Source organism: Marmota flaviventris, chromosome 17 (genome assembly GCF_047511675.1).
Source record: "Marmota flaviventris isolate mMarFla1 chromosome 17, mMarFla1.hap1, whole genome shotgun sequence".
Classification (NCBI taxonomy): Eukaryota; Metazoa; Chordata; class Mammalia; order Rodentia; family Sciuridae; genus Marmota; species Marmota flaviventris.
The window spans coordinates 34,477,019-34,497,834 of record NC_092514.1 but is presented as its reverse complement, the minus strand read 5'-3'; the positions used below and the strand labels follow the sequence as shown (position 1 = coordinate 34,497,834).

Sequence of the window (20,816 nt, the reverse complement as noted above, 5' to 3'; positions counted from 1 at the left end):
GCTCCAGGGAGACAGGCAAGGGAGGTGGGCACACTTGGCTATAAGGGAGGGAGGGCTGGAACTGAGGAAGGTAGGCTGGAGTGCTGCCCCAAGAAGCGAAGCATTGCTTTCTGATGGGGCCTCCATCCTGCCCGTATCCTCCCTCCATCCTGTGCCCCATCCTTCCGAGGAGCACGCTTCACTGCCCGCCTTCTGCCTCTGGACAGTTCCCGCCTCCCCTGAGGACAGTCAGCAGTGTTAGCATTAGAGACCAGCTAAGGAGGAGAGTGTGGGGAGACCCGTGTGTCCACATGCGGCATGCAGCAGGGACCCCTGGAGGGAACCCCGTGTTAGGGGTGGTTAGACACCCGCCAGGAGAGGCAGAGAGCGCATGCGCTCCAGTCCTCACAGTTTATTCTTTCTTTTCTGATACTTTGTCACCATGTCCTGCAAACTGGAAACAGAAAACAATAGTAGGCAGGGAAGCCAAAGGAAGACAGAAAAAAATCAATGGGCAAATGGAGGTGGGCCCCTCAGCCAAGGCCCTCTCTTTCCTCATCAAGAGAGGGCTCTGGTTAGCTGAGACCAGGCCAGGGCATGAGTGATAATGTTGTCCTTAGAACCTGGCTTGGACCACCCCTAGAAGCCATCCCCCACCCCAAGGAGCTGGATCTCTGGGCCACCTAGATCTGCCTGCAGGATGGGGCCTGGCCTGGAGGTGGGAGGAGCAGGTCTGAGGTCCCTCGGGGGCTTCTTCAGGGCCTGGCCTCATCCCTGCATTGCTGGTCTTCTCACTTTGTGACTCTCTCCTCAGCCTGGGACTACAAATCTCTCTCTCCTAAGCCATTCCCCGGGTGGGTTTTATGGGAGAAAATCTCTGGCACAGTAACAAGGCATCACAGCCTTTAAATCTCTGCTCTCCCCAGAGTGGGGCAGGCGCCATCGGAAACACAGCTAAACGGGGGAATAACTCATCTTGAACAGGCAGAGCTAGAGAGCCAGGTCCTTCAGAGGCCTGGGGAGAGAAGGAGAGGAGACCCCTTACCTAGCGTCTAGCCTACCCTTTGCCCCTCAGGCCAGGGTCCAGGCTGGAATCTGATAGCAAGGGGAGGGTGGGTTGGTGGCTTGGTGGGGGACACAGAGGTTGCAACTGTCACCTGGGGCCTCATTACAGAGGTGGTCAAGAAGGCCTCCTTGCTGGCCGTAATGCCACAGAGGCCACTCCTCACCTGTTGATGAGGTCCTCATTCTCATCACTCTCCATCTCATCCTCAATGGCAGCCTGCAGGTCCCCAATGCGCTTGAATGCCAGCTTCAGGTCAGCCTGCAGGCTCTGGTTAGCAGCTTCCAGACTCTCCAGGTCCATCTCCTAGGAGGGAAGGTGGGAAGTCCAGTGTGCAGAGGGCCATTCTCTCCTCCAGCAGCCCCAGATATTTACTTTGTGGGCACCTCAGGTGGGGACTCTGGGTATTGTACAGTCAGGTGTTAGAAGCCTAGGAAATCCAGCCTTCCCTTCTTTTCCCTTTCTCTGCCCACTGGGAGCTGGGCAGTGGATATAGATGTCTACAGCAAGTTTCTCTTAGCCGGCAGGAGCTACCTGGGTGTGGCTGTGAGTTCCAGGGCCACTGGGCTGGTAGGGCCTGGCCTTACCTGATGGAGACTTGGGTGCTACCCTTGGCTCTCCAGCCTGCCCTCAGGACTGTCCTCCTGACATGCTCCTCCCCACTCCCATTCTCTGAACCATGGTGTCTTTGCAATCCCACCTCCTAGACCAGAATGAGGTGTGTAGCCAGTGCTACTCAGGGGGCCTCCACTGTGGGGTCTGGGGAGCAGGAGGCCTACCAGTTCATGCTTCTTGCGGCTCGCCTCAGCCTCCTTCCTGGCGAGCTCACCCATCTCCTCCTTGGTGTCCCGGAGCTGCCGCTGTAGCCTCTTGTTCTGTTCTTTCTCCCGGTTCTCTGCTGCAGCGCGCTGATCCCGTTCCTCAGTCAGCTTCTCCATGTTTTCCTTGAGCCGGCTGGCCAAGCTCTGGGTGGTCAGGTAGAAAGAAAGACCAGCAGGTAGGCCCATGGGCCAGGCAGGGTAGGAGCAGCAGGGTTCTGAACCTTTGGCTAAGCTCTGGTTCTGCCACTCACTGGCTCTGTGGGCAAGCAAGTGAAAACAGGGGTGGGGGGTTCCTTTGCTTTTCTGAAAAATGTGGAGGATGACAACTGTCCTGATGGTCTTTTGAGGATCTAATAAGGCAGTGAATGTCAAGGCACTTCAGAAGAGAAAGTGCTGAGGTCATTATTATCACTAACAAGATTGAGGGAAGTTCTGGGCAGAGCCAGGGCCTATCATGTAAAAGTCTCCTCTGTGGTCAGTAGGACCACGGAGGAGACACTGAACCAATTCAGAGACACTGAACCCAGAAGCCCCAAAAGCTAGATCCTATGCTCAGAGATACTTGGCTTTATTTAGAGTTCCCAGATTAAGAGGAAACTAAGCAGTCATCAGTTTCCAAGCTGACAGCCATCTCTCTAAACCCATGGATCTCTCTACTCCCAGAAATCTGAACATGTTTTTCCTGGACAGGAAGAAGGACACTGAGCAAGAAATGAGCTGGGAGTACAGCGTGTGAGGGAAGGACCCTGCATCTGGATCTAATCCTGCTCTACCGCTGATGGGGACCTCTTAATCCCTGTCTCTAAAGTAACAGACCCAGGTTATAGGACGACTAAGGGCCATTTGTGATTATCACTGATGGGTGTAAACCACAACATTACCTTTCTGAGCAAAAGGTAACCTGAGGGAAGGTCTGGGGCCCAAGAGAAAAGGAGACAAACCTAGCAGGTCGGCCCTATTGCCACCAGTCCAATGGCCTCTTCCGCCTGCCCACTGACAGGTTTGTGACCTCAGGCAACCCATATAACGCTTTCCTGTATGTGAAATGGTGACTGAAATATTGCCAACTGTCTTGGAGCAGTGGAAGGCAGAAAATGAACTACTAAGTTTCTATAACTCTTGCTAGCTCTCATGAGGACTGGGATCCTGTCTGGAGAAGTTCAGCCAGACTCCCTCTTACATCAAGTTTATCAATGCCCTCAGGTGTCCACCTGTTTCCATTCCTCCTCTTGTGCCTGCTCTGATGACTGAGCAGCTGAAGGACAAGGTAGCAGGGATGCTTTTTGGTGACCATGCCCATGAACACAGTTCTGAGGCAGGACGGCTTAAACAAATGTTGATAAGCTTGGGAAGGAGGAGAACTTCCAAATGAGGCAAGAGGGGCATAAACACAGAGAAAGAATTCTGCCTGCCTCTCTCTATCTGTTAGGGCTGGAGCATGTTGGCTTAGGGAGATTGGAGAGAAAGGACTGACGTGGAGAACAGAGATTCCACTGGGAGAAAGGAGGGATAAACAGATAGAGAAGAAAAGAGGTCAAGCACAACAAGAGTGTTGGGGGGGAGGGTTAAAAAAATGAAAAAGAGAGAAGAGGAATGGGAAGAGGAGAAAAGAAGAAAGGGGAAGAGGGTAAGAAAGAGAGACAAGATCAACGAGAGGAAAAATATAAAGGGAAAAAAAATAATAGGTCAGTAACAGAGAAAAATGAATAGAGGCGGAGAAAAAGCAGAGCTGGGAAGGGTGGAAGGAAGGGAAAAAGGGAATGCAAAGGGAAGGGGAGAGGAGGAGAGAGCGGTGAGATGAGAACAGACTTCAACCCTTGGAGCAGTGGCGCCATCCGCTGCATATTTATGACCCTGCCAGAGAGCCAAGTGAGGGGGACAGGCGGGGGGGGGGGGAGGGGGGGGGAGCTCGCGGTGGAGGAAAATATGAAGACGAAAAGCTAAGCTGCTCTGGTCCCTTGGCAGAAAGCAAGCACGGAAACAGAATGTAAAGCAGGCAGGCTCTATGGTGCCCAGAGAGCAGGCCAGGCAGGTGGGAGAAGGGTCCCCGCTCCGTCAGCTGGCCTGGCAGCTTGGCAGAGGCCTCTGAGGAGTGTTCCTGGCCTGCCCAGCCCTGTGGAGCATGCGTGCCTCCAACTACTGGGGCAGCTCTCCCCTGCTTGCTGCGGACCCGAGGCTGAACCTACCTCCAGCCGCTTCACTTGGGTCCTTTCAAACTCCAGACGTGTCTCCAGCTCCCGGATCTTTGCTTCCTGCCTGCTCACTAGGGACTTGTCCACCATAGACTGCTCTAGAAACTCCACTTGGCTCTGTAGGGCTTGTAGCTGGAGTGGAGTGGGGGGAGCAAAGGAAGAAAAAACTGAGCCCAGAAATGGGCGGGGGGGCAAAGTCTGGGGCAGAGTCTGGGGCAGGCGACATCACCATGGTGACCGGAAGGCTGAGGCAGGGAGGCATGCTGAGGGGAAGGTGGGAGGAGGGGGCCACAGGCATCCCTCACTGCCCCAGCGCTTGGCACAGATCTTGCCCTTTGGAGAGAATGGAGAATGCTAAGGACCAGAGAGGGAATAGAAATGTGAAATGAGGCAGCCAAAGCCAAAATGTCTGCTACGGTGATATGGCTGCAAGCCTAGTTCTTCTTGCTAGTTTATATTACTACTTGGAACACAGATGGTAGAGGGACACACTTTCCATACTCTGAGCTTAGGGGACCATCCTCACAGAGTGACCCTGCACCATCTCTATCAAGGGAGTCCCCAGTGCCCACCTTCTCCTGCAGCTCCTGTTTCTCCTTGTTGGCTTCCTCTAGCTGAGCTTGTAGATCACTCATCTGTGCCAGGTCCCTGGAAGCCTGAGAAAACGGTGAGAACATGGTGTACAGGGTCCCCCTAAACACAAGTCCAGGGCCCCCGCTTCCACTGAGGGCCTGGGCACCCTGACTCCCACACTGTAGCCATCCTAAAAAAAAGTGGCTAAAAGGGGGACCCAGAAGGTGACCCAGAAGAGCAGTGACTGGTGGGTTGCATGGTGGGACACTCCTGAGGAAGGGATACCTGAGCCACTGCAGCCTTGTGCTTCTTCATCAGCTCATTCATGTCCTCCTGATCCTCTTCTAGTCGGTTCTGGATCTCATTCTTCTCACGCTGAAGGCGGCTCAGCTGCTCCTCCAGCTGGATGAAGGCAGAGACAGCTCAGAGGGCAGCAGGCCTGGCATGCCTGAAGGCCCCAGGTGGCAAGTCCAAACCTGCCCCCATGCCACCTCCTCTAGGTAGGGGTGGCAGTCAGGTGGGGAGATGATGATGGGCTGGGTCACTGGCTGGAGTGAGTTCCAGGACCAGTGATACCAGGGAGCTGCCTGACATGCTCTGGGTAGGGAGAGGAGGGAAAGGGCTGTCTGGGCAGGATAGGCAGGCCCTTGGCTTCTGTGCTAAATGACAGCTGCTTTCTGGCAGCTCTTTTGAGGCTAATGAGAAGACAGAAAAATTCTTCCCAGAACAAATGACCCGACATCCTGGCACTATCAACCTAGCCCCTGACCTATGTGTACTCTGCCTGCTTCAGGCCCCAGAGAAGGACCCTTCAAGGTGATGATGACCCCTGGCTTGGATTCTCATTTCCCCTGGGTCATCCAGCCCCCACAGCCAGTCCACTCTTGGGGGAGGGGAAGAGACAGCCAACAGCAGCTTCAGGAAATGAATGAATCTATTAGCCTGTAATTCCAAACCAAAATGACTGCGTTGGCTCCTTCTCTGCCCCATCCATCTTGTTACTGGGCTGTGGGGAGCTGGGGAAGCCTCCGCCAAGAAATTTATTAACTCGGATTTAAATAAAATGGTAATTTTATAACAGCCTTTTTTAACACAATTAAGGAATTTGAATTACTCACCTGAAAACTGCTGAAGAGCACAAATGTCAGGAGGATAAATCAAGCCCATGAGATTGGCATCTCTGGGCAGCAGGGTGACTAGCTAGGGGGCCATGAAGCCAACGGCCAAACCCAGCCTCCTCCCTTGCCCCATTTCCAGCCCAAGGAGGTACCCGTGGCCGCATCCCGGTAGTGAATTCTCTGCCGATGGATGGGCCGTGGGAGAGTGGGGAATTAAAAGAGAGGCATTAAATAAGAGCTCTAATTAGCTGCCGCTTGGGCTTGTCAGTGGGCTGGGCAGGGGGAGGGGAGGGAAGCTGAGCCATCCCATCCTCTTATTGGTGCTTCTGCTAATCTCCAGGCACCTGTTTACATCCCTCAGCCACATTAGCTGCCTTTATTTATGGTGCTGGGGCCTGTGGCCAAGTGGCCAAGCTCCCGAAAGCAGGTGGTTAAACAGGGAGATGGGCCTTGGATGGCTCCCTCCTCCAGGGCCTGTGCTCTGAGTGGAGAGAGGCAGAGGATAGGAGACCACTGTCTTTGCAGAAAGCCCTGTCATGAAGAAACCCATCTGGGGTGAAGGCAGCCACTGTCATGATTCTGTTTTCCCTCCCCCCAATCTCTGCCATGGACACCCGGACCCTTACCGCTGTCTTGGCCTTGACGATGTCATCAATCTGTAGGTGAAGGTCTTCGATCTCTACCTCCATTGCTTTCCGTGCTTTAACGGCTGCTGCACAAGTGAACTCTGACTCCTCCAGCTGGACACAGAGCCACCCCACCCCAGGGAGAAACATCAGCCACTCCCAGGAGGCAGGAGGGATGTGCAGGGTGCTCAAAGGGCAGAGGGGGCCCAGATGCTCTCTTCCTCCTCTACTCACTTCAGACCCAAGGCCACAGCCATGCTGTGGTGCACACACAGGCATTCCTCCCACAACAGGGGTGTGGGCACCAGGCCATGCCCACACCACCCCAGGGTTTGGCAGTCAGGTTGCACAACATACAAAGACCCTGGGGGCTTTGGTTGCTACAGAGGACTTCTCCCCACATTCCTGTCACTCTCCTTCCCAAGAACTCAAGAACCCATGGGAAGCGAGAGAGATATTAAAAAAAAAAAAACAACTAAAAACAAGCTCCCTTGTTCCTGGAACCAATAACTTCCTTTCAGTAAAGATACCTGGTTCTTTAGCTGGGCGATCTCCCTCTTGCTGGGGGCGTTGTTCTTCAGGTGGTCCAGCATGATCTGGGCATCTGCCAGCAGGGCCTTGGTGCGCTTCAGATCTTTCCGCAGCCGCTTCTCTGACTCAAAGTCCCGCTGGCTCACCTGGTAGACACCAGCAGTTGGGACTCTGGGCTTTACCACAGGGCCTCCTCCTGTCTTTCCCAAGTCCACTCTTCATCCCTGCCCTCATTCTCAGGGTCACCCAAATGAGCAAGAATACTGAATATGCCAGGATCACACCAACCAACATACATTGGCCTGGGTGTGCCAATGTACGGGGATGTCCCCATCCCATAGGTGATAGACAGCCCCAGAGCAGCACAGGTGGGTACTCTAGAGCTCTCCTTAACCTCACCCATCCCAGCTTCTTGGCCCCAAGACTGCCCTCTCATCCCCAGGCTGGTGGGACAGGCAGATGGCGGGCCCCTATACCTGGTCGCTCAGTGCGGCAAGCTTGCTCTCTAGCTCCCTCTTCTCCCGCAGCGCCTTCTGCTTGTCTTCATACTCTTCCTCAAGCTGCACTTCCATCTGCTTTAACTGGAGTGCCATGGGGAATGGAGACCAGGGTCAGGCAGTCCCCTTCCCTGATGGGTCTCCCACCGCAAGAAAACAGTAGGGCAGGGCAGAGCATGGGTGACCCCAGAGAGGTCAGAACCCAAACTCCAAATTCCTAGAATCTCACAGAAGCTTAAGAGGACAGGATGGCAGATCACACAGCTACCTGGGCCACAGTAAAACTCATTGCAGAGTGAGGACCTGTTGGGCCAGGCTAGCTGGTGATGGACACCCCCAGATCAGGACAGGTAGACAGAGTCTGTAGGCTCTAAGGGACACATCCCAGCCCATGCAGGTATTCTGAGAAGAGATTCTAGGTCTAGAATCTCAGTGGAAGATAGGGTGGCTAAGGCAGGGAAACAAAGCCCCTCACTCTAAAGTGGTTACGGAGCAACAGGTGTTTATACTGGTAAATAAGGGCCCAGACACCATACCTTCTTCTGACATGACTGCCGGGCCTCCTCGACCTCCTCATCCCGGCTCTCCATCTCCTTGGAATGGGTCTGTCTCACCCGCTCCATCTCCATCTCTAGACGCAGCTTGGCCTGGAGGTGATTGGGAGTTGGGCCTGGGTTTTACCTTAGGAGCAGGGAACATCTCTGCCACCAGTTCCCTTTGCTTGCTCACATTTTTGCTCTAGTGGCAGCAGGATTCTCCAGAGAAGCTGGATTCCCTGACTAGATGTCTGGCACAGGCCCAGGGAGAGACTGCTGGGGTTGGGGACAATCCTGCAGCTTTTCTACTTGGTCTGCAGGCTCTAGCTCCCTGAATGGACTTGGCAGCTCAGTGGCAGGCTGGGTGAGCTCATGGCCTGCTGGCTGCAGTGCCTCCTGAGCCCCTCACTACTAGAGCTCAATCAAGATTTGTTTTTGAAAAAGCTTAACTGTCTTCACACTGTGGCTGGCACAGATCCTGGGCTCACTCAACATTTTGTAAGTGAATAAGTGAAGAGGTGAATGAATAAATGAATGTGGATCTTGCACTCCTTTGGCCCATACCCTGGGTTAGTGGTGGGATGACAGTGGTTCCTGCCATGCCTCCTCCCTCCCTTGGCCAAGCCTCAGGCACCTGCTCCAGCATCTGGATGGTCCCCGCCTGCTCATCTAGCTCCTCTTCCTGATCCTTGACTTTGGCCTCCAGGTCCCGGAGCTGCTTCTTGACCTTGGCCAGAGAGGCCTCGTCCTTAGACTCTTGGGAAGAAATGTCCTGGAGCTCAGCCTCCAATGAGACGACTTTCTGTGTGAATCCCGCAATGTCCATGTCTTTTTCCTGGAGCAAAAGAGAAGATGAGGATGGCGCAGGGCGGGTCCCAGCCTCTTGGGGGGATGGGACATGGAAGGTGGCACCACATACCTCCAGTTGCTGCTTCAGGCTAAAAGCTTCAGCAAGAAGCATGTCCTTCTCTCGCTGCAGCTTCTCCCGCTGCAGCTTCTCCCGCTGGGCCTCCTCATGCGCTTGTGAGAGCTCACTGTCAAACCTGTGAGGGAGCATCGTGACCTCCTCAGGTACAGGTGGAGTTGGGGTCCCCCACACAGAGACTGCTGGGAAGTGGTACCCCGTATTTGGATGAGGCATAAGCAGGGTTGGGGGGCATATAGCCCTAACTTTGGGACAGCAGTGAGGTGGGAGTGATATTCAGAGGTAATAGGTCAAGCTACTGAAGCCCTGCTGAGTAGCCATGCCTTGGTCTGGGGCATTTCATTAAAGAGGCCCTTTCTGTGGGGTCTGCTCCTGGGAAAAAGGCAGACAGACTCTCTTCTTTGGAGTTAAGTCTCTACCTTTGCCATTTCAAAAGATCAAAGAATGAGGAGCCAGGGTGAGGGCAGAGTGGGCATGGGAATGGGTAGGAATGGACGTCCTGCCTCATCCTGCTCACATCTCACAATTCAACTCAGCCTCTGTGCACTTGGCTGCTGGCTCCTGACCCTGACACTGGGCATCTGCCTTTGGCCAGGGCCACTTGCCCCAGCAGTACCTAGGTCACCACCAGGACACCCCACACTGGGTTGGAGGCCAGCATTCCCGCCAGGCCCAGCTGGCAGCGTGCTTCCACAGGCACACAGTCGGGGGGCCTCCTTCTCCACTCCTCACTTCTCAGCCTTCCATTTCCCGCCCAGTGACTCTAAATAAGGAGCAAATTGCTGAAATCCCTCTTAACACCTTCTCTGAATAGCTAATCAGGTTCCTGTGGAAATTGAACACCTCCCCCCAATAAAAAAAGAAAAGAAAACTCCGGGCAGCTGAAACCTAATAAGTTGCCCAGCAGGGAGTGTGGTGACATGGTAACTAGGCCAAGCTGGCACTGTCATTAGGGTGCTCAGGATGGGGGTCCAGCAAGGGTGCCAGTCTTTGGATAAAAGGGCAGAGTAGGGGTAAAGATAAGAATGGGGGACATGGATCATGTGCTGGGAGGGACAGAAAATCTTCCTACTTCCCCTCACTCTCCTCAGAGTGACAGCCAGTAGAGAAGGCAGCAGGGAGTCCAGGAGGCTCAGGGTGACCCTGGTAGTTGGGAGCTGGGAGGGCTCCACACTGCCCCCTCACTCCCGGGGCAGGGGGTGTGTCTGCCCTTCACAAAGGCAACTGATGCCTCTGCCAGAAGCCCTTCAGCAGAGGGGAAATGGGCACTGTTCCCGCTCCCTAGGGCACCCTGCTGTTCCCAGGGTGTGTGGGCTCCTCGGTGCTGCTAATAAAGGCGTCCCATTCCCATCCCCAGCCAGGGAAATTAATTTAGATTGGATTTTCTCCTGTGAGGGCTGCCCCCCTCCTTTGTGTCATTACCATAATGAGATGGAAGTGGCACGGTAGTTTAACGACATTCGTCAGGAGAGTGTGTTTGTGTAGCTGAGGCAAGTGAGAGCAACGCAGACAGAGCCGGGTAGGGGCAAGGGGCAGGGACAGGGATGAGGTGGTTCTGCATGGGGCCTGGCTAATGCCAGTCCTCACTAGGCATGGGACAGGGTGACAGGAACACACTGGGAGGAGCATATCTGAGCAGAGGCCTGTGCAGGCCTTCAGTGTGGGGATCTGATCCAAGATATCGCTGGAGGCAGGAGTGAGTCCCCATTCACATGCCAGGACCAATGACCATGCAGGCCAGGTTCCTGGTCAAATTCGGGTCCTTTCCTCCCTGAAAGGATGAGGGAACCCTATCTGTAGTCACTCTAGAAGACTCTCTGAGCCCAGGGCAGGGGGCCACCCACCTCCTCTGCTTCTTCTCCAGCTCATGGTTGCGGACTTGCTGGCCCTCCAGGTGCAGCTTGGTGTCCTGCAGCTCAGCTGTTAGTCGCTGGCACTTCTTCTTAAGTTGCTGCAGAGCCCGCTGGCTTTCATCACTATCTGCCTGTAGGTCCCCAAGCTAGAGGACGAGATGAGGTACAAGGTCAGCAGCCATTGAAAGACTCATAAGTATTGGTGGAAAGAGGTGAGGGAGATAGATGGAAAAGAGGAAGATCCCAGGATGAGGGATGAGGTGCGGGAAACTAAGATGCCCCAACAGTAGCTTGCTCTTGGTTGTCCCTGCAGGACAGGCCAACATGCCCACCCTATTCTTCCTGAGGCCTGCCTGCCTCGAGCCACTCACTGGGCTGACACTCACTGGTGCTGAGGCCCCAGCCCTCTCAAGCACAGACTCCTGCTCCCTGGCCAGCCTCACCCGCCTCTCCAGCTGCCTCTTGCTCTGCTGCTCCACCTCCAGTTTGTCTTCTAACTCCTGCTGGAGCCGCTTCTTGGTGAAGTCCACTTCCCGCACGGCTCGCTCATACTTTAGCCGCCACTCGCCCCCTGTGGGGTGGGGGGCAGATAAGGGAGGACAGAAGTGCTGAGAATCCCCAAGAAGGGGCAGAGGGGAAGGAGGGGCAGGAAGGAGCCATGGGCACTAAAAGGGAGAAGACTAGAGGAGGGTGCTGTGGTGACATGTGCTGACCCCTTCCTAAGGACTGTCAAGATGATGGCCCTCAGACACTGTCATTATGGTTGTTAATCCCTGTACTTATCAGTACCTCTGTTTTCTCATCTACTTATTTCAGTCCTATAATAGCCCTCAGAGGGGAGACAGGCCTGGACAAGGGGCACAACTGCCCAGGGGTGGGTATCTCTCAGGCCACTGCTCAGCTCCTCTGTGTCAGACCCACCTGCATCATCATCATCCACTTCCCCGTTGATCTCAGCTGCCCGGATGAGCCGGGCCTCCATCACCTCCATCTCCATCACTTCCATTTGCTTCTTCAGTGCATCATACTGGGTCTGCAGGAGAGGGGATTATGAGGTGTACATCCTGACCCTCCCCTAGACCCACTCACACCCTGACCCCCAACAGACCACACGCTTACCCAGGGCAGACGGGGATCTGAGCCAGTGGAGAAGATGCCAACTGGCCTTGAGGGAGCAGACTGTTGCAGTCACTAGCCTTCAGGGCTCACCCTGGCCCTGCCCTTACCTGCAGCTCCTTCATTTCCTTCTCAGCTCGGAGCCTCTCCGCTGTCTCTGCGTCCAGCAGCTGGGAGGCGGACTCTCCCGTGTTACGTTCATCTGTCAGCTCCGATGTCAGCTCTGAGATCTGGGGTTGGGGGAGGGGGGTCACTACCCAGGTGAAAAACCTGCCTCACTCAGCCAGAATTGCAGGGGAACTTCTGAAGGCCGGGGCGCCCTAGATGGTGGGCCGTTTCTCTGGTGCCAGCAGTCACTCACCCGGGTCTCCAGCCGGTCACTGTTGAGCCGCAGCTCGTTTCGCTCCTTTTCCACCTTCTCAAGCTTGCTCCGCAGCTGTTGGATCTCCTCCTAGGGTGAAGCAAGGAGGACAAAGTGGGACACTCTGAGGAGCTGGGGCCCAGGGTCTGTATACCTGTGTCAAATAAAGCTGATGAAGCTCAGGTCTGACCAGGACATGGGGAAGGCACATTCTCAAAGGAAGAGTTGTGGCTCCTGTTCCTAGGCCCTTCCCTATAACCTGAGGATGTCAAGATTCCATCCTAAAAGGCTACCCAATGGGGGCTGGGGTTGTGGCTCAGCAATAGAGCGCTTGCCTGGCACGTGCGGGGTCCTGGGTTCGATCCTCAGCACCATATATAAAACAATAAAATAAAGGTAATATGTCCAACTGAAAAATAAATATTAAAAAATAATGGCTACCCAGGGGCCCTAGCACAATCCCAGAGGGAACCTGCTTGATGGGCATAGTTAAGAACACTGGACACCAGCTCATGGGACATAGAAACATCTTGGAGCCCAAGATAAACCCTTTCACAAGTGGGTTCTTTGCAGTGACCTAGCCGTGCCCAGGTGGTTGCTTACGTCTTTGTTGCGAATCTGCTCCTCTGACAGCTGTACTTCGATGAGGGGTCGAACAGTGGTAAAGAGCTTCCACCAGGGCCAGTCCTTCACCCCTTTGTTCTTCTTGATGTTCTTTTGTACACAGCGAATGGCCAGGTCCTGGATCTGCAGTTGAGGTGAAGATGGCTCTCAGTCCCCTGGCCAAGCCTGGTCAGGGAATTTACCCACCACCAACACAGCCCCTGGGCCTACTCCTCTGGCCCCCTGACCCAGAGTCAGACCTTATCCATCCCCACCTTGCCCCCTGCCTCCCTCCATCTCTCAGAGAGTGGGCAGCCTGGGAGCACCATACTGGGCACTAACCACTCCACTGTCATTAGGAATAATTTCATCTGCTTTATTTGCTGCCTGATTATTTCTAGCACCCTGGCCTAGCTGTGCTATAAAACCTAATCTTGCTGAAACACAAGAGGCGGCAGTGCTGGCTGTTTTATGGACTTGCTAATAAGAAAAGGAGTCGCTGACACAGCTCCTTAATCTTCATGGAGCAGCCCATGATCCAGAGCCCACCTTTGCCTGGGCCCTACTTCCCACCCCCCCTCTACTGAGCCCTCCAACCAGGATGCATGGTCCTGCTGCTGGGCATACCAGTGTGCTCCCCACCCTGGCCCAGGGCATGGTGCCCTTGGGAGAGGGGTTCATGTTGAGCTTGAGACCCATGGGAGATCCCACGTAGCCATGGTGCCTCTTCCTCAGGTGAAAACCCATAAGCTCAAGATTTCCTGTCCTACATGTTTCCTGCATTCCCACCTCCCCCAGAACTCAGCTGTGCCCATGTAGGGTGGGGTGTCCACAGAGAAGCACCTTTCTCTTCTTGAAGTGCTGGCGGGCGAGGTAGCCCCTGCAGGCCGCCTGGAACAGGGTTAGGTGTCTACTGGTCTGCTCATCCCGCTGCTCCTCCAGTCGCGCCAACGTGCCTGCCCGGAAGAACACCTGTGGGGGAAAAGCAGCCAGGTAAACACCTGAGACTGGTCAGGACAGCCCAGGGAAGGAAAGGGAGGCAAGGTGAGGAGCTGGAGGGGTAAGTAGCTGGCACAGGGAGCCGGCAGGTCAGGAAGTGTGGCCCCTGGTTTGGGAAGAGCCTGAAAATCCACTTTGTCCAAGAGAGGAGGGGAGGAGCAAGAAGGAGCAGGAAGCAGCTCGGGGAGGGTGAGTGGGGAAGGGCCAGGCTGGGATGGGGAGGATTTGAACCCGGAGGAGGAGCCAGGTAGGAAATCAAAGACAGATGAAAGGCTGGGAAGCCAAAGGGAAGACACCTGGGGCAAGGAGGGAAATGAAGCCATCACGGGTCAGACAGGGAAGAGACACCTTTCAGCCACATCGGTGGCTGTCAATGCCCCCTATGCCAGGCTTTACTATTGATCTTAACCACTGGCTCCAGGTGCCTGGGACCAGGTGAAGAGGATGGTGAAGTCTGGGTGTGGGATGGTCCAGGAAGAAGGGGGATGGGGCGGTGGGAAGCTCCTGTCCTTCTCGCCCTGCTGCTCAGTTTCATTCCAGAGGTGTCCTCTCATGTACCAATGCTCCACCCCCCACACACCCAGGTTTCAACTTCTCATGAAGAAGCCAGTGAGGTGGGCGGGAGTTGGCTCTGTCAAGGGACTCGTCATACAGGTTTGGGGGCTGGAGGACAGAGAGTAAGGAACCAGCTGGACACCCCCACACCCAGCCTTTCGGCTCACTCCTTGCTGCTCTGAGCTGGGGCTAGGTAAAATTTCCCTACAAAGAGAAATGGGGACGGGGATTGGTCAGGTGAAGAGAGACTCCGGTGCCCTTGAGAGGGCAAAGAGATACACCTGGTATGTGTGGACCTACACCTGGCTCAGAACACGGAAGACTCCCTTTTTGTAGGGGCAGAGAAGATAGGAATTCCACAGGAAACCCAATTTATGAAAATGTACTCGGAACCATAGGGATGAATCCCAAGACCCTCTTTGGGAAAGAAATGGGAAGAGGGCCTAAACTTTCTGCTGAGGAAGCTTTGCCTCTGGCAACTTCACAGAAGCCTCATCCCAGAGTCTGGTCTTGGAAAAAGCTAGCTCAGGCCTTTGTGACACTTCCCCAAATCTCACAAGGGAGGGCTAAGTGAAGTCTCCCATGGGTCTCGAGCTTAACATGATCCTAAATTTCCCATAATGTGTGAGCCTGAAATTCCAGTGAGAGGGTGGGGAGGGAATATCCAGTTCCCCCCGGAGGTGGGCAAACATGTTTGGTTAGCACACACAGCCATCTCTATGCCAGGGCAAGAGGGAGATGCCAGCACAGGGGACAGAGAATGACCCAGAAACATAATGAGCAGAGAAAGAATGGTTCTGAGCTACAGCAGTGAGCTTCAAATCTCTTTTGGACATTCCTGGGGCCAAGAGTCCCTCTGAGTATTAGGTGAAAGCTCACGGCCATTCACACAAATCTTACAATGTCAGGAGGCTTTCAGGCTGCCCAAGTCCTTGCCTGAAACCTCAGGACCCTCTGGGTTCGTGTGAAGACCCCTCCTCTGAAGACTGATGACCACACAGGGAGTTGTCCCCCATCAGTTGATACAACCCACAGCCTATAAGACTGGAGCCTTCTCACCCAACCAGGTGTGAGCAAACACTCAACCTTGCCCCCAAGCTGTGCCCCCAAGACTGGGCCCTGGGGCTCCCCTGCCTTAGCTGGGCTTTAGGGAGGACTCAGGATGGAAGGTCTGAGACACCAACCAGAAGAGGATCAGTCTGTACAGGCCCACTCCTGCCTGGGATATGCCTAGGAACCTGGAAACCTGTTTGGAGGGGTACCACCCGTCCCAGTGTCACCCAGCAGCTGTGCGGCTGGCTGAAATGGCTGTAGACTGTGGAAAATCCTGAGTGTGAGCTTACCTCTGAGACACCAAGCAGCCTAGGGCATGTCCTCAACTGCAGGCAGCCCCAGAGAGGAAGCCCAGCTGAAAGTCCCTGGGCCTAAGAAAAGCCTGGGAAGGGGGGTGACCAGAGAGAAGGAGGTGACAGAACAGAGACCAAAGGAGGTGAAAGACAGAGACCAAAACCAGAAATGACAGCAAAAGAGGGTGGGACCACCAACAGACACAGGACAAAGAGAGAGACAGGAACAAACAGGATCAGAAAGTAAGAAACAGAGAGCAGCAAGGATTGCTGAGGCCCAAAGGAAGACAGAAAGCCAAAGATGGCAGACGGGAAGCCACAAAGACACAAGGATGGAGGGAAAGGGATTCACAGTGAGGAAGGGTAGGAAAACCAAGACCCTGACTCAAAATGCAGAAAGGAAGGACCGAGAACAGAGGGGACAAGTAACACACAGTACCTCCTTCCACCTTCCACTCCCCAAGAGGCTCTGGGGCCCAGAGTTCCTTCCCTCTCTGCTGACAGAAGGATGGGCCCAGAACTGGCTCCCCACTGCCCTCCCTTCCACCTCAACCCTCAGAGCACATACACCAATGCTGCCTGTCCAAGTGTCCCTGTCTGGGGAGAGGGACGTGCAGGGCTCTCTGCCTGTGGAAGGAGCGCTTGGCTGACCCTCTGGTGTGGAAGACAGCACACTGCACCCAGGGCTGGGTGTGACTGCCTTTTATCATCACATTCCATTCAGATGAGGAATCTGGCCTGTGGGCAGGTGGTAGCAGCACTGCTTCTCCGTGTCCTGCTTGCTCTTCTCAACCCTGGCAGCCCTAGAAGACTCTCTAATGGGGGCTCTGCCCTCTGGGGCACTCTCCCTACAGCCTTTCAGTCTCCTGGCCCACTTCCTCTGAGTCCAGTCCTTCTGTCCCTCCACTCCCCACACAGGACTCAGGCTACCTTCCAACCCACTCCCTCCTGACACCAGAGCGAGCCCTGTTGTCCAGAGGGCAGAGAGTCAAGGTTGCTGCCCCTAGAATACCTACACCCCTGGCTCCTGGCCCTGAAGTGGGCACCTTGCAAGAAGCAGCAGCCTCTGAGAGTCTGTGCAGTTTGTGAGGCAGGACTCAGAAGGGTGCCGGGAAGATTTCTGAAGACTGACTGAGGAGGAGAGAGAACAGGAGGAGAGGAGCAGCCACCTGACAAAGGCCACCAAGGAGAGAGGACCTGACTACCTTCCTGTAGAGCAACTCACCCGGCTCAGGCCCATGCAGCAGCTGCTCTTCTCCAGGTCCAAGGACTCCAGGAGCTCCTCCACCGCCTGAGAAGAGAGGCCTGGGTCAGGAGGCCAGTTCGTGCCTCCCCAGCTCCAGATTCAGCCCTCCCTTTCCTCCTCCCGGCAGTCCATTATTTATTCCTACAAGCCCTTCCGGTGGGCTTCTGCAGTGTCGGAGACTGTGTTTGACTCTGGGGATGCAGAGGTGACTACAAGAGGAACAAACTGTCTTTCTGGGGAGTGAGACAAGGGAAATATATAGAGAAGGAAGCATCGAAGTCCTGAAAGGCACCATGGAAGAGGCATTGTTTGGGCTGAGAATTTAGATACATGTAGAATTAGCTAGAGAAAGGAGGGGAGAGGGCAGTTTAGGTAGTGCTACTAGCAGGAGCAAAGGCCTGGAGCAAAGGTGGCAGAATGCTCTGGGGAAGCTCCACACACCTCGGCAGAATGCTCTGGGGACGCTCCACACACCTCACAACACCTGGAGTGAAGGGGTGACCAAGGAGGTGTGTAAGGTGTGTAAGGAGGAAAGGAGGCTAGAGTTTGCCTCAAAGGCAAGAGAAGAGGGAAATGCAGGAGATGCTAAGGAGAGGGAGCTCCCTAACATAAGAAGACAGGGGAGGAGGGCACAGAAGGAGGAGGAATCTAGGGCTACCGCTGGGGTTGCTGACTTATGTAATGAAACAGATAATGGGGTCACTCCCAAGGCAGGGAACACAGGGAAGAAGTGGGTTTGGGAGGAGAGAGAATGAGTTTGGTTTGAACATGCTGGGTTTGAGGTGTAAGAGGAACACAGATAGAGAGGTTCAAAAGGCGGCTATGAATGGCTTGTCTGGAGCTCGGGAGAGAAGCCTGGGCTGAGGTATCGATCTGGGAGTCATCAATATATATGCGGTAATTGAAGTGATGGGTGTGAATGAGGCTGTCCAAGAAGAGGGAGTAGAATTGAAAACAGATACAGCCAAGAAGAGAGTATTGGAGAGAGAGAGAGACCTCACTGAGGGGGTGAGTAGAAGTGGAGCAGCTCCACGGGGATGAGAACAGAGATGGGGAAACTAGGAGTGGCTACAAAGAAGCGAGCAGAGATGGTTTCAAAAAGAAGAGAGCCATTAGCAAAGTCACTTGTTGCCAAGAATTCAAGTGACTGAAGGATTGATTCTGGCAACATGGAGGGAATGAGAAGATGAGAAAATCAGTCCCAGGGTACCAAGGAGAGGAGACCAGGCAGCTGTGGTAAAGAAATGGATGGTGGCTGGGGTGAGGGCTCAGGAGAGGAGTTTATTGTTGTTTTTTTAAATTTTTTGGAACGGGGATTGAACTCAGGGGTACTTAACCATTGAACAACATCCCCATCCCTTTTTATTTTATTTTTTTAAATTTTGAGACAGGGTCTCACTAAGTTGTTTAAGGCTTTGCTAAGTTGCTAAGGCTGGCTTTGAACTTGTGATCCTCCTGCCTGAGCGACCCCCATCTCTGGGATTACAGACATGTGCTACCACTCCTGGCAGAAGTAAGTATTGATGGTACAGGACAAGGGAGAGACAGAATGTAGGCCAGCCTGAGAGGCTTGACAGAGATTCCTTTCAGAGAACAAGTCTACAGAATGTTTCTTCACAGGGCAAGAAGAACTGAGAGAGGCTGAAGCATGAGAGGAGTTAACATTGATGGAATGGTCCCTGGGGGAGAGATGGATTCCAAAGCACAGAGGAAGGAACTACAAAAGAGAAGGGGTACTCTCCCACCAACACAGGAGGGGTGGGTGGGGGGAAGGAAGCAGAAGAGAAGTTTGAAGATGATAGGAGGAAGAGCTTGATTCTATTGGAGTTTGAAGGCAAGATTACAGGAGGGTTGGGGAAGATTTTTAGGAGAAAGACAAAGAATAGAATAGCAGGTAAGGATTTGGGGGTTAGGGCCAGATAAAGATGGGACAGATGGAAGACTTGCCGGGCCACCCTGAAGGCCCACCTAAGGCTGAAGACCATAAATCTGTAGGAATTCAAGTCTACATGGTTGTATCATTTTCTCCCACAACCTTTGGGAGTTTAAAATGAAGAGTGTAGTGCACAAAGGCTGGCCTCTGGGATGGGGGTTTGGCAGAGCAGGTACCATGGAAGGCTCAGGAGAGCTGGGGGTGATAAAGGCTGAGTGAATGGCAAGATGGACCATGGCTTCAAGGCTGAAAGGGAAAGGGAAAAAAATCAGAAAAGAATTGAGAGAATAGAGAGAATGGAGTGGGGTCCAGAAATTAGAGGTCTTGATGACATCAAAGACCAGTTGTCCTAAGAGGAAGAGAAGAATGAGAACCATAGGTAGGAGGTTGTATTCAGAGAAGGCCACGCTGGAATTTAAGATTTTGGAGGTGAAGCATTTCCAGGGATGGCAAGGTGCAGGGTGTAGCCATGAGTGGGAGACTGGAATGGGAGTCAAGGGCCAGTGAGGGGGAAATGAAGGGAAGAGAGGGAGATGGGCAGAGGAAAGACAGTAGAATGAATCCAACATAACTTCCCTATGTTCATACATGAATACATGACCAGTGAAACTCCACATCATGTACAACCACAAGATGGGATCCTAATTAGAATAAGTTATACTCCATGTATGTATAATATGTCAAAATGCACTTTACTGTTATGTATATCTAAAAAGAGCAAATAAAAAAATTTTTTTTAAAGGGACAGTAAGAAGAGGGTATGAGACAGGTCACACCAAGGTCTTCTAGGACACTGGCAGCTCTAAGAATGGAGCAAAGGTTTTTGAGGGCTCTATGATTGTGGGTCTGTGACTCAGAGGTCAAGGGGAGGGGGCACTTGGGGAACATCTGGGCATCACTGTGGGGCATCCTTCCCATTCTGCAGGGTACCCTCCTTTTTAGGGAAGCCTCCTAAGGTTGGGGTGCCCTCAGAATAGTGCTGGGTAATTGAGGCCAATACAGAGGGAAGGAGGGTTCCTCTGCTCAAGGAGCCCTCTGGCTGCCTGAGGAGCTGCCCCTGGGGGTCAAGGTTATAGCCTTGAATGACAGAGACCACCCCCCTTCTGTAGTTATGAATTTATCAATCTTGGCTGGTAAGAGGCCCAGCAGCCTCACACTAACCCAAGCACCAAGGAGGTCTTGCCATATCAACCTTGCTCTTAGGAAGAGCTGGCCCCAGTCTCAGACAGCTTCTTGATGCAGGGACCAGATCCATGAACAATAAAGCTGAGGGATCTACGTGTTATCATTAGGGCACCCAAAGCACCTAATCAGCCAACTGGGAGACCCTGGCCCTGCTCACTCTTGGATAATTGCCTGGCTCACCAGAGAGCACACATCCCCAGGTTCAGCCTCCAGGGAGGATAACTCCTCTCCAGTTACTACAGACATATCCCACACTGCCTTCTCCACTACACAGTGTCCCTGTCTTAACCCTTGCTGACCAAAACCAGGAGCCTGAGCAAAGGCAGACCCACTGTCTCCAGAGGAGGAAGGGCAGATGGGTCTGGGAAGGGCAGCTGCTTAGAGGGGTCTGAGCGAGTGAGAGGGGTCTGCAGGTGGTCTGGGAACCTAGGCCTACCCTCTTCTCATCCACCACAATGTAGTTACGCCCGTGTTTCTTTGTCAGGTGTGGGGCCAGGACATCAAAGCGACGGCGGAACTCAGAAAACACCATGTGGTCAGGATAACCTGGAGAGAGAGAGAGAGAGAGAGAGAGAGGACATGGCCCACAGTAAGGTCTTTAACAACTTGCCTCCTCCCAGCATGGCCCAACAGTCACTGGTGCCAGGTGGGGAGTCACCTAAAGGGGAGAAACTGCAGGGGTGGGGAACCTGCAGCTGAGACAGGCCCAGAAAGGACAGTTGAAGGAGAGGAGGCCCAGAGGACCATCAGAGTTGCTC

At 53.8% G+C, this 20,816-nt stretch overlaps 1 protein-coding gene across 8 annotated transcripts in view; it reads right to left on the bottom strand.

Annotated features, from left to right (window-relative positions):
- Positions 1-20,816, bottom strand: part of Myo18a (myosin XVIIIA) — a 98,351-nt gene that overhangs the window by 11,956 nt on the left and 65,579 nt on the right. For 5 of the 8 annotated variants that reach the window (XM_071603677.1, XM_071603680.1, XM_071603681.1 and 2 more), the window contains 21 exons: positions 20,495-20,604; positions 16,920-16,985; positions 13,638-13,766; positions 12,795-12,938; positions 12,192-12,281; positions 11,941-12,060; positions 11,636-11,747; positions 11,158-11,285; positions 10,706-10,860; positions 8,856-8,979; positions 8,571-8,771; positions 7,937-8,047; positions 7,380-7,484; positions 6,903-7,049; positions 6,373-6,486; positions 4,914-5,030; positions 4,628-4,711; positions 4,050-4,187; positions 1,822-2,007; positions 1,209-1,348; positions 389-433 (listed from right to left, as the gene is read on the bottom strand). In XM_071603677.1, coding sequence (XP_071459778.1) covers positions 389-433; positions 1,209-1,348; positions 1,822-2,007; positions 4,050-4,187; positions 4,628-4,711; positions 4,914-5,030; positions 6,373-6,486; positions 6,903-7,049; positions 7,380-7,484; positions 7,937-8,047; positions 8,571-8,771; positions 8,856-8,979; positions 10,706-10,860; positions 11,158-11,285; positions 11,636-11,747; positions 11,941-12,060; positions 12,192-12,281; positions 12,795-12,938; positions 13,638-13,766; positions 16,920-16,985; positions 20,495-20,604 — 2,566 coding nt within the window. The remainder of the gene's footprint in view (positions 1-388; positions 434-1,208; positions 1,349-1,821; positions 2,008-4,049; positions 4,188-4,627; positions 4,712-4,913; positions 5,031-6,372; positions 6,487-6,902; positions 7,050-7,379; positions 7,485-7,936; positions 8,048-8,570; positions 8,772-8,855; positions 8,980-10,705; positions 10,861-11,157; positions 11,286-11,635; positions 11,748-11,940; positions 12,061-12,191; positions 12,282-12,794; positions 12,939-13,637; positions 13,767-16,919; positions 16,986-20,494; positions 20,605-20,816) is intronic. The other 3 variants (XM_071603679.1, XM_071603683.1, XM_027924383.2) reach the window with 1 other exon arrangement.